Source organism: Giraffa tippelskirchi, chromosome 13, assembly GCF_054371585.1.
Source record: "Giraffa tippelskirchi isolate mGirTip1 chromosome 13, T2T-mGirTip1v1.2.pri, whole genome shotgun sequence".
Lineage (NCBI taxonomy): Eukaryota > Metazoa > Chordata > Mammalia > Artiodactyla > Giraffidae > Giraffa > Giraffa tippelskirchi.
This window is the reverse complement of record NC_137287.1, coordinates 23,409,357-23,422,321: the sequence shown is the minus strand read 5'-3', so window position 1 is coordinate 23,422,321 and position 12,965 is coordinate 23,409,357. Positions and strand designations below refer to the sequence as shown.

Sequence of the window (12,965 nt, the reverse complement as noted above, 5' to 3'; positions counted from 1 at the left end):
TTTTACATGATACTGGAGTCAATTTTCATTACTGTAAAATATCACATTTTATAACAGTACCACATTTTTAATGAATTCTATTAATGGACATTTGGATATGTTTCATTTGGGGGCTATCGATTAATGCTACATCGAATTCTTGCACATGTATAGTGATGCATAAACACACATTTCTGTAGAACTTCTCCAGGAAAGGAATTGTTAGGTCACACTGACATTGCACCCTACTACTTCATTTTCCAAAGTATTGAACCAATGTATGCTCCCACTAGGAGGGTAGGAGAAGTCCCATTGTTTCATATCTTCGGTAGTATTAGTTATTGTCAAAGTTTTAAATTTTGTCAACCTAATGTGTTGTATTCTCTGGTTTTGTTTTTGCATTTCCACATGTTTGTGGATTGTTTTTTAGCTAACTTGAAATCTGTTCTTTGAACCTTGTGGTCACTTATATAACTCTTATATAACTTACATAACTCTGAAAGTGAAATGGCTACTCCAAAATCAGAGCTAATATGTTTTAGACGTAAGAGTTAAAATATTAAGGAGTTCAGTTTATTAAGATAACTGAAATACAGCTTGATTTTATTCACGAACCCTCAATCTGGTTGAAATATGTTTCCAGCTTTACTTCAAATCTTATATTACAGTCTCTTCTCGTCACATTCCTGAGAAGGTGACCCAACCTAGTGAAAATTCAACCAGGGTTTAACTATTGACTCCACTGGACACTCTGCTCATTTTATGTGTTGCAGATAAAGCTCAATCAGAATGAGAAACATACTCTCAATGAAACCAGTCATCCTGTCCATTACTACTGCCTCTGTTTGTATCAGGAGAGAGTGATAATGGAGTCTGCCACCTCCCTCTTCCCTAGAAGCTGTCCCAACTCAGCACCATGCCAACTGGCACTAAGACCTCAATCAAATTTACCCACTTCCTTCAGGAAATCCATCATTTTGTGATAGTTTTTGTGTTATTTATGGAAATTTTCATGGAGAAACGGATGAGAGGATTCACACACACAACGTACCTGGCAAACAAACTACTGCAAATGTTCACAGCAGACTTTTCTGTTCGGTCCAGAATTCGTTCAGGGCTGCTACTTGTGATCCTTTTCTTTTCTTACAGAAAGCTCAATCTTCCTGATGTCCTGAGCAATTCATTTCCAACCCCTAATTCGTGTTCTCCAGCCAGAGAATAAACAAAAACTCTTCAATTCTTATAAGTCCACTGAAGGCAGTATAGTTTTATTATCATCCTAGCATAACCTTGGGGTCTTATCCCTCAGTCCTTATGGTTTATAAAATATCCCTTTTAGCTACACAGAATGCTGAGAATGAGTTCTAAGCACACTCCCCACCCCCATTAGATCAACATCCAAATTCAATCCTGATCTCTGTGATTTAACCCATTAGACTCACCACTACCACCGCTTACCTTCTTCTAGAGGAGTTAACAGGGACCAAAAGGAAATGAGTGACTTCCACTTGGATTTGACCATTAGTAAAATGCCCAGGAGGCAAGTAAGAAAGTGAAGAAGCAGAAGGATGAATGATCCAGATGACAGTACTGTTAACATCCTGGGCCTAAAGTAGAGCATCCAAGTCTAATCTGAGTCTCTGTTGACACCTTGCCTTCCCCTCAGTCTTAGGTTCCCCACTCTGGAACACTGCTGTACTGGTGGGGAAGCCCTGCTGCCCGAGGAGCAAGAACAGTGGAGAAGACAGACAGGTGTTCTGCTTTACCAGGCCTATGGACAGTCAGAAACGGTAGGTGAAAGGTCCCTTCTGGACCAGTCAAGATGTGCTCATCCACTGAGCTCAGGAGATAAGCTGAATCATGCTGAGGATGTGCAGAGGCCCCACTGTGTGCACAGCATTGCTCAAAGCCAATGGGAGGCTCCAGAGCTCTTAGCTAATTTATCCCAAACAGACTGACAGAAAAAAACAATTCACAGCTCATCAACTTGTCAAAAGACCAATGTGCTGAAAACTACTGGACAAAAACTTAGAAAAGGGTCTAAGGACATGGTGCCACTGTGCCTGTGATAATTGGTTTAAGGGAGCCCAGGAGGGGCAGTGGGGTAGAAGGTATTCTCCAGAAATGTGCAGGCCACCACCACAGATCCTGTCCACTTCACCATCCCTTCCTAGGCAGCAACTAGAGGAGAAGGCAGGAACTGGTATTAGAAGTTCAGTAGTTCATTTCTGCCTGTTTATAGAGAACATACAGCTTTGATTGTGAGACACTAGCAGGGGGAGAGACTTCTATATACACCCCCATACACACACACAATATAATCCCCAAAAGGATCACTGACCAGTCAGGTGGGCAAGGCATTCATAGTATCATGTGTGTCTTGAACCTCAAGGACTTTATCCATGATAGTGTGAGCAGGTACCTTTCTTCCAACACTTTCTCAATCCATTTCCCATGCTGGCCCAAGCAATTTTCCCCTACCTCCTTATCATCCCTTTAGGTGACAGAGGGATGACTGTCATCTCAGGACCTGTAGCAAAATAGATATTCTAGACCCAATTCACTTGTCTGACATTATTTTCCAAAACAAAAATTAAATAATCTGTTTTGGGGTCTGCTTCTGGGTCTGAGAAATGTTAAGACTCTAAGTATGTCCTTGCTGGTTTACAGTTTATATTCAGATAAGGAGAATGAGGTTAGAGCTGTACACTACACTCATGACACTTGACCCTTTTTCTCAATGACTGATAACAGAATACTCTCTTATACCTAGACAGTGCTTTATTTCACCAAACATTTTCACACCTGTCCATGCCTCTGTGCAACATTTTCTACATGCCTGTAGTGTGAGCAGTGACAGCAGAGGAGAAAGTGCTTCTTCTTCCAGGAGCTCAGACCCCAGTCCAGATCTCAGCCTTCCAGTTATAGGTTTCAAGACTGTAGGCATATTACTGAGTCTTGCAGAGTCAAGCTTTCCCATCTCTAAAATGGAAATGCAATGCCAATCTTGCCAGGTTGTGATAAGGTAAACGAAAGAAACTATGCACATCTCTGGGGACAGTGTCCAACTCTTTCTGCATTTATGGTTTTCATTGTTGCTTTGAGGTAGGTATTGTGTTTAGATGCTGGAGGTGCAAAGATGGGTGGGACATCTTTATTCTCTGAATGCTCATTATCTACTGAGGGAAACAGACAAACAAAAACAAATATAATGCCCTATTGGCAACAATGGAAGTGTGGGGAAAAATACTACAGAAAGAGAATCTTCCAACTTACTTTTCTTGGGACCTGAATGATAGTTAGAAGCAGTTGTTTACTGAATACTTGGTGTGTGCCTGACACACACTCAAAAGCACTCAAAGTGATAAATGTTATAATTATCCTCCTTTGACAGAAGAGGAGATCAAGGGGGATTAATTGGTACATGGCTAGTGAAGGATGAAGTCAAGATTCAACCTGTGATCTATCTGGGTGTAAAGCTCTTAACTCTAGGAAGAATGATATTTTAGAGAACTGTAAAGAAGGAAAAGGCTTCATCAGGAAGACCAAAGGAGTAGGGCAGAGGGAACAACATAAACAATGTGAATAATTTCAACACAACTCTGAAAAGTAGTTGAGGCGGCTCCAAGTAAATGTTTGTTAAATGGATTCATGGCCTTCTCCTGGCACACTGACACACATCCAGCATACAGTGTGCACTCCACACCCTACATTACATGCCCCCAGCCTGGAGCTTACTCCTCTGCTTCTTCTTGACCTCTCCCACTGGAATCAGACCCAGGATCAGACTCAGTCCCAGTTCATATCAGATTCAGTGAATGCCTGCTGACTAGAGTTGGGCCAATGCCTTCCAGCTTCCCCACAAGGGCTCTTTGCACAGCATTAAATGACATTTGTGAGCATGGATGCTGTGTTTGATTCTTGTGGCTTTGTGATCAGCCTAGACTCTCGGCCAACCCCAGTTCTCTTCTTTTGTAAACAGGGAATAACTTGTGGCACTCTCCGGGGGACCAAGATCAAGCCGGGTTCCATGGGAAAGGCCATCCCACCCTTTGACATTCAGGTTTGATGGGAAAGATATTGGCAGAGAGCAGTTAGTGTTTGGCTAAGGTTAGACCATTGTGTGGCAGGAGATGACAGAACCAGCCCTGACTCCCAGTTGTCCTTTCTACTCTCTGCCTACATTTCCTCTAATTTCCTGGGGAGGTTTCTGTTGAGAACTTCAATGTCCTGGGCGTGAGTGCAGCTTGCCCAGACGGCCAGAGGCCTCGCTCACCCAGCCTGGAGAAAGAGTGCTTATAGTAGCACTGGAGGCTCTCTCCACTACCGGTGCTTTTAGTCTTTCCTGATCCATGTTTTCTAGCTTGAAGACACGTTTGGGATGTGTATATATCTATGAAACAAATAGATTCACCCATGACTTGGGTTTCACCATTTGCTGGCTTCGAAGACTTCCGACAGTTTTATTATTTTCTGAGAGGGCTCCTCTGTCACAAGCCCTTTCCCCAGTCACCCCTACTGTGTCACATGAATAAGCCAGGCAATATTTGGGTGGGGCAGGAATGTTGGGGATCCTTGCAGGGTGGGATTCACAGATCTCTTGCTCCAGATAATTGATGACAAGGGCAATATCCAGCCTCCCAACACAGAAGGAAACATTGGCATCAGGATCAAGCCCACCAGGCCCATAGGCCTCTTCATGTACTATGAGGTAAGAACACACCATCTGCTTCCAAACAGGCTCCAAGAATCCTCAAAGGGAGTTGTGTAGGTGATAACAGACTGGACTCAACTCTGCATCCTGAAACTTCTTCCATCTTCCTTTATTCACACCAAGTCAATGAAATCTGTCCTAATTAATCTCAAAGCTCATAATGTGGTCCCACATCCCTTTCTATCATAACCCATCTGACACTTACAGGATGACTAATGGAGTAGAAAACAGCTTAACTTCAGAACCAACAGACTTGAAGACCAACAATCTCTTATGGTTAAGAATGTTGGCTTTGAATGGGTTCAAATCATACCAGCCTACTACCAATAGGATGCAGACAAATCTATTAAATCTTGGTGAGCCTCCAGGGGTGTCATTATCCCCTATTTCAGAGGAAGAAACTGCAGATTGAAAGCTTGACATGTCTTCCCCAAGACAAAATAAATGCCAGGATTAGGATTCAAAGTGATGTATTTTAGGCCCCCAAACTCTAAATGAGAAATTCAGAGATTAGAGAAATCTACAATAAAGGAATCTACAATAAATATAAGGAAACCTGCTATAACTCTTCATCAGACAAACTCTGGCTAGCAGTGGCCACTAAAAGGAAAGTCTCAGCTTCCAAGATTGACTGGAAGGGGAGTAGGGAGCTACAGTTCAGACAAGCCCTGAAACTGATCTCAGACTCCATCTCCTTTCTATAAAGTCACAGCCACTGGCGTCACTGTTGTCTTCACACTTTGGCCTGAAGTGGGAAGGGAATCCTGGTTCTCTTGTGGCACTATGTTGAGAAGCAAAGATGCTAGTCCTAGCCTTAATTCTCAGTAGCACAATTTAAAGGTTGGATAAAAGAGAAAATAAACACAGAGTAACAGGCATCAGTTCAGTTCAGTTCAGTTGCTCAGTTGTGTCCGACTCATTGCGACCCCATGAATCGCAGCACGCCAGGCCTCCCTGTCCATCACCAACTCCCGGAGTTTACCCAAACCCATGTGCATCGAGTCGGTGATGCCATCCAACCATCTCATCCTCTGTCGTCCCCTTCTCCTCCTGCCCCTAATCCTTCCCAGCATGAGGGTCTTTTCCAATGAGTCAACTCTTCGCATGAGGTGGCCAAAGTATTGGAGCTTCAGCTTCAACATCAGTCCTTCCAATGAACACCCGGGACTGATCTCCTTTAGGATGGACTGGTTGGATCTTCTTGCAGTCCAAGGGACTCTCAAGAGTCTTCTCCAACACCACAGTTCAAAAGCATCAATTCTTCGGTGCTCAGCTTTCTTCACGGTCCAACTCTCACATCCATACATGACCACTGGAAAAACCATAGTCATCAGTTCTTAATCCTGCTTACAAGTTAGAATTATATGAGGAAATATTTTTTAAATGGTAGGATCCAATCACAGAGATTCTTGTTAAATTGAACTGGGGTGGTCAAGAGAAATGACTTAAAAAAAAATTGTACATGACTTATTTTATTTTGCAAAAATGTCTTCACATGTGGCCACATCGATTTCTCCCATTTGACATGCTCTCATGGCAAAGAAACATCATTGTTCCATTAAAATTTGTTGGTTTATATTCTGTTCTTTCATTTCCTTTTCCTTGAAGTACAATATATACATACATGTAACATACAGTTTACTCTTTTCACTATTCTTCAGCATACAGTTCAGTAGCACTGAGTAAAATTTATAACATTGCACAACCATCACCACTATGCATCTGCAGAAAAATTTCACATCCCCAGAAGAAATTCTGTTCCCATTGAACTGTAGCTCCCTACTCCCCTTCCATGTGTTCTATCCATTATTGAAAGCAATATATTGAACTCTTCAATTTTTATTTATTATAGAACTGTGTATTTCTCCCTTGAATTCTGTCAATGTTTAGTTTATATAATTCTGATTTCTCCCTTTAATTCTGTCAGTGTTTGCATCAAATATTTGGTACTAGGCTGTTAAATGTGTATTTGCTTCTAAATGTTATATAGTCTTGGTGGGTTAACCCTTTTTTCAATATATACTATCCTTTTCTTATCACTTGTAACAGATTTAATTTCAAGTTTACTTTGTCTAATATTATTAGATAGCTACCTCAGCTCTCTTTTGGCTCCTAATTGAAGGGAATATCTTCTTCTACACATATGTGTGCAGATAAAAAACTAGGGAAATCTGAGTAAGATTTGTGGATGGTATCAATGTCAATGTCCTAGTTGTGATATTGAACATTATTTTTGCAAGATGTTACTATGAGGAGAAACTGTGTAAAAGGTGGGTAAGACCACTCTTATTATTTCATATGAAAGTGAACGTGTTAGTTGCTTGGTCATGTCCAACTCTTTGGGACCCCATGGACTGTAGCCCGCCAGGCTCGTCTGTCCATGGAATTCTTCAGGCAAGAATACTGGAGTTGGTTGCCATTTCCTTCTCCAGAGAATCTTCCCAACCCAGGGATCGAACCCAGGTCTCTCACTTCGCAAGTGGATCCTTTGCTATCTGAGCCACCAGAGAAGCCCAATTATTTCTCATAACAGCATGCAAATATACAATTATCTTAAAAGTTTAATTAAAGCACCATTTTCATAGTCTTTGTGTGAGGCTCAAATAGGTAATATTTTGAGAAGAAAATTTATTCACCAAACATTTATTGACACCTCCCATCTGTCCAGGCACTGTGTGAATGCTGAGCTTATAAGAGTGAATAAAATAAATGGAGTTATACTCTAGTAGAAATTTTACTCTACTGGAGTACCACACAAAATTGAGTTGTTATTTTTTTAATGCTCTTAAAATTTGCTTAGTATTATTCACTATTTTACCAGTAGCATGCATTGAGTGCTTGCATGCAATGAAAATAAAGAGATGTAAAAACTGCCTAAGTCAGGTAGAGCAGGATTTGAAACCAGTATCTGAACCCTGTGTTGAGGCTCATCATCTCTAAACTTAGTGCTTTCAACAAAGGAGTGCTGTTCTCTTTGCAGAATAACCCAGAGAAAACAGCTGAAGTGGAATGTGGGGACTTTTACAACACTGGGGACAGAGCGACTATTGATGAAGAGGGCTACTTCTGGTTCCTTGGGAGGAGTGATGATGTCATCAATGCATCCGGGTAGGTGTAGCTGACCCTGAGTCAGAAGGTATCACTCTCATATGCCTAGCGGGATCTAGCTTGCCCAGACATTCCTTCGTGCATTGGTGATGGACTCTCAGACTAGTTCTGAACCATGGTAAGACATCATGCAATTTAAAGGGACTGGGAAGGAAAACTTTACTTTGGTCCCTCTTTGTTGAGGGACTTATTCTGTGTGCTCCTCTGATGAAGCACACACCACAGAAAAACATAACAACAGCAATAATAAAATTCACCTTCATGGAATATGGATTATGTGACAGCACCCTGTGCAGTGTTTTATACAATCCACTTCTCAATACTAGAAGGTAGATGTGATTATGCCCATTCTATTTTTTTTTTAATTTTGTTTTAGGGGAGGAGGCCCACACTGTGCAGCATGAGGGATCTTAGTTCCCTGAGTGGGGATCGAACCCGTGCCCTCGGCAGTGGAAGCACAGAGTCCTAACCACTGAACCACCAGAGAATTCCCTTGATTATGCCCATTTTACATGAGGAAACTGAGTCAGTGACCAGTGAAAAAAAACTTGCCTGAAGTTTCAAAGACAGTAGAGGGTGCAGCCCAGATTTAAACAAAAACGATCTGACTCCAATTCTGTTGTTCCTAACTCTTAAATAATTTATAAAGAAAATAAAATGACACATTACATAGTTGAGGAACAGGATGTAAAATTTCAACAAATGTTGAAGATAAAGAGTTTTCAGGAATTCACATTTCCGTCCTCTTACACAGCCTTTGCACAGGCCTCTGGCTCCCTGTGACAGTTCCCCTCTGTGCCAGGGGAAGATGTGTCTCTCCAAACGGTGAGATCTGAGGGCCTGGGTCACCCCAGCCCTGGAATTCTCTCAGAAGGAACCATTGGTCCTGCAGGTACCGCATTGGGCCAGCAGAAGTAGAGAATGCCCTGGCAGAGCACCCAGCGGTGGCTGAGTCTGCTGTGGTGAGCAGCCCGGACCCAGTTCGAGGGGAGGTGAGGAGGAGGACGTGGGGGTCATCGTGGTTGGGTGTGGGACTGGGAAGACATGTCCGTGTATGGTCCAGGCCCAGGCCTACCCAGCCTTGGGTGGAGGGAGGGCAGTTAGTGTACATGCGCACGTACATGATGTGGTCAGCAGGGGGCACTGTGGCCTCATCTGTGACTGAAATGATGCTGATGGGGAATGCCGCTGCCGATGTCATCTAGGAGTTAATGAACACTTTCTATGCACCAGTTCATTTACCCCTCACAGAGCACAATGAATTTAGGGCTCTTTTTATACTTTTCCACAGAGAAGGAAACAGAGGCATGAAGAGGTTAAATAACTTGTCTGGATTACACAGCTAATGAGTGGTACAGTCAAACGGGAAATTGAGGACTCGGGGCCCAGAGGATACATTCATTGATTCAGCAAGTGTTCATTGAACACCTTCTGTGTACAATCCCTGTGAAATTAAATGAAGACATAAGCAATAATACGAAACTAATAGATTACCAACATTTATTAAATGCCAAGTTTTAACAATTATTAAATGTCCATTGAACTCTACCTACAATAATAGTGAAAATGGTGGTAATAATGATAGGAATGCAGATAAATTTAAACTAGCTTCATGTTTTATATGCATTATCTCATGGAATCTTTACATAAACCTGATGAATGAACCTCTTCTCTCCCCATTTCACAGAAAAGGAAATTGAGATTAAGAGAAGTTAAGTGATTTTTCCAGGGCAAAAAGTGGAAATCAGAAGTATTCGGATTTCTAAAAGCTCAATTGTCAATTTGTTTTTCCGTTAATTTAATGAGCCTTAATTTTATTTTTGGCTACACAGTGCGGTATGGTATGTGGGATCTTAGTTCCCTGACCAGGTATGGAACAGTGCCCTCTGCTGCAGAGGAGAGTCTTAACCACTGGAAGTGCCAAGTATTTACTTTTTGAACTCACCTGAGTCTCCACTCTGGTTCTTCACTACAGGTAGTGAAGGCATTTATTGTCCTGAACCCAGAATTCTCATGCCGTGACCAAGATGAGCTCACCAAGGAGCTGCAGCAGCATGTGAAATCAGTGACAGCCCCATACAAGTACCCGAGGAAAGTGAGTGAGAGCAGATGGATGGGGTCTGGTCCCTTTGAGTGGTTCTGGGGATTCCACTGCCTCAAGTCTCATAGGATGTAGTGTAGCTGGGGTGATGCATAAGTACCCAAGAGAACTAAAAGTTTTGTCTGCAGAAGAAGCTTTTCGGCTTATGGGTGTGGGGGAGCCCGCTTAATTGGATGAAACCTCTATCCTCTGTCAGAAACTCATCCATTGCTGGCATGTCAACCTAAAGAAAAAAAATTAGACAATTGTCCAAAGATATCCATGTAAGTTATTTATAATCTTTCAAAATATGAAAAAGACATCCAAATCAGCAAGTTCCAAACTTTTAAAAAACATTATTTTTAGTGAGATATACATTTTATATTGCAATCTAGTATACATATACATACATAACAAAAATTAGCAAAATGATATTTATCCTAACAACATGTAATACATTCTGATACTTTTTATTCAACTTCATTTGTTTTAAACATATGAACAACTTACAAAAAATGTTCAACAATAGACAAAGGATTAAATTATTCAAGAAGTTTAATATTATTCTGTAACTTAAAATGTGATTTTTATTTTTAACATAAAAATATCATGACAATATATTATTGAGATAATAACACAGGCTATGAAAGAATATATATACCACTATACTATTTGTTTAAAAACAAAAAGTTAATATTTCCTTCTTTTGTTAATAATACTTTGCTGCATCATCTGAATGCTTACAACCCATACATATTATAAAGCTATATACCTAATATTTATTGAGCATTTACTATGTGTACCAGACCCTGGACTGAATGCTTGATGCGCATTATTATTTTATTTAATCCTCTCCATAACCTGAGATAATCTTCCCAGTCTACAAAAAGGAAACTGAGGCTCAGACACTCAGAGTAAATTGCCTGAGATTAGAATAAATAAAAGGTGGAATTTAAAACCACGTGTACCTGACAACAGAGTTCATGCTGTTAAGATTAGGATCTGATGCTTTTTCAAGAGCAGAATATAGGATGCATAGCAGTTAAGAAGGGTTAGATGTTACTGTGAGTAACAAACAGTCCCAAATTTGTAGTGGATTGTAACAAGGACGATGTCTTTCTTGCTCATGCCACTTGTCCACCATGGCTTTCCTGGGGCCTTTGTTCCACATCTCCTCATCTTGGGACCAGGATAAAGGAGCAACTGCCTTGTAGGTACCTACCAGAGTACTAGAAGAGATGGACAGAGAAGGTGGCCTGTCTCAATGATTCCCAACTTTTTTATTAGAGGCGGCATACTTCACTCCTACTCATATTTCATTGGTCAAAGTACATCAAAGGGCTGCATCCAACTTCACAGAGTAGGAGAAGAATTTGACAAAAGTGGTGGACCCCAAAAATCGTGGCACCAGACGGTCCCGTGGTGTCAACCTGTCTGGGGCAAAGGAGGAGAGCTGCTGGGAGTTAATAGAAAATGACAGGGGTCAGGGGAACTCGATTGGAATGGGTTTGCTTTATCTTCATCCAGGTGGAGTTTGTCTCAGAGCTGCCCAAAACCATCACTGGCAAGATAAAAAGAAGTGAGCTTCGGAAGAAGGAGTTTGGTCAGAAATAGTTGGCAATAAGCTCAGAAGTCATCCTGTGATCTTGGCCAAATTCTTAACTGCCTCAGTTTCCTCATGATGGTGAGGATGAGGAGAGGAATGTTGAGAGAGATGACTTGAAAGAGAACCAGGAGGGTCAACATTCCAGCATTTTGGTACTTTTAAATTAATATCAGTCACTATCCTTTCTTCAAGTTCCCTGTTCCTCTAAGATTGCCCAGGTGAGCGCTCAGAATGGGGCTAAAGGAAATAAAATATTTGAGTTAGCATCAACAGTGACTCTGTTGTGTGTTTATTTTGTGAGAGATCTGGTGCTAAATGCTCATTTCAGTTCAGTTCAGTCGCTCAGTCATGTCCCACTCTTTGTGACCCATGGACTGAAGCACGCCAGGCTCCCCTGTCCAACACCAACTCCCTGAGCTTGCTCAAACTCATGTCCATCAAGTCAGTGATGCCATCCAACCATCTCATCCTCTGTCATCCTCTTCTTCTCCTGCCTTCAATCTTTCCCAGCATCAGGGTCTTTTTCAGTGAGTCAGTTCTTTCCATCAGGTGGCTTCAGCCTCAGCATCAGTCCTTCCAATGAATATTCAGGACTGATTTCCTTTAGGATTGACTGGTTTGATCTCCTTGCAGTCCAAGGGACTCACAAGAGTCTTCTCTAACACCACAGTTAAATGCTGGCCCTCTGTAATTCCCAGAATCCCCATCAAAGATTGCCCCAGGGCCTGATTCTCCCTCCTGGTTCCAGAGACTCTGGATGTTCCCTCACACTCATTCAATGACCAGGAGCTGGAGGTCTAGGAAGACAATCGGTGGGGCCCCAGGGGTCTGGCTTGCCTCTGCACAACTGGAGGGTGAGGCAGGAGACAGGGCATGTGTGGTGTCTAAGGAATGGAATAGAGGGGAGGGCAGCCCAGCTTGGTGACTACACTTGCTTGCCAGACCATTTCTCATCTGCCACCATCCAGTGGATCCACTGCCTCTCCCCTGACTAATAATGTTGATGTTGGCGCTTGCAGGTTGAGCTGGGGTCGGCACAGGTGAGTGAGTGTCCTACCCTCTGGGGACCCAGGAGTCCTGCAGGACTCCACCAGCTCTTCCAAGGGACCCAGGAGCTTTGTTCCCCAGCCTCTTCCCAGGGGCCCAGAGTCCTCCCCAGACACTCCTCCTTATTGTGCCATCCAGAGCCCTCTGATCCCCCTGGCCTGTGATTCTGTGAACTAATCCTTCACTCCATTCATCCATGCAGACTGAGACAGAACCACCAGAGACTGAAAGGAATGGAGTCAGTTCAGTTTAGTCATTCAGTCATGTCCCACTCTTTGTGACCCCGTGGACTGCAGCACGCTAGGCTTCCCTGTCCATCACCAACTCCTGGAGCTTGCTCAAACTCATGTCCATCAAGTCGGTGATGCCACCCAACCATCTCATTCTCTGCCGTCCCCTTCTCCTCCCATCTTCAATCTTTCCCAGCATCA

The 12,965-nt window shown here is 42.4% G+C and overlaps 1 protein-coding gene across 2 annotated transcripts in view; it reads left to right on the top strand.

Annotated features, from left to right (window-relative positions):
* The window catches only part of LOC145531663 (acyl-coenzyme A synthetase ACSM1, mitochondrial), a 68,733-nt gene extending 56,976 nt beyond the window's left edge, over nucleotides 1-11,757 (top strand). For both annotated transcript variants that reach the window (XM_081554647.1, XM_081554649.1), the window contains exons 8-14: nucleotides 1,646-1,769; nucleotides 3,962-4,042; nucleotides 4,589-4,690; nucleotides 7,674-7,801; nucleotides 8,694-8,793; nucleotides 9,777-9,896; nucleotides 11,409-11,757. In XM_081554647.1, coding sequence (XP_081410773.1) covers nucleotides 1,646-1,769; nucleotides 3,962-4,042; nucleotides 4,589-4,690; nucleotides 7,674-7,801; nucleotides 8,694-8,793; nucleotides 9,777-9,896; nucleotides 11,409-11,495 — 742 coding nt within the window. In that variant the 3' untranslated portion in view covers nucleotides 11,496-11,757. The remainder of the gene's footprint in view (nucleotides 1-1,645; nucleotides 1,770-3,961; nucleotides 4,043-4,588; nucleotides 4,691-7,673; nucleotides 7,802-8,693; nucleotides 8,794-9,776; nucleotides 9,897-11,408) is intronic.
* Nucleotides 11,758-12,965: the final 1,208 nt, after the last annotated feature.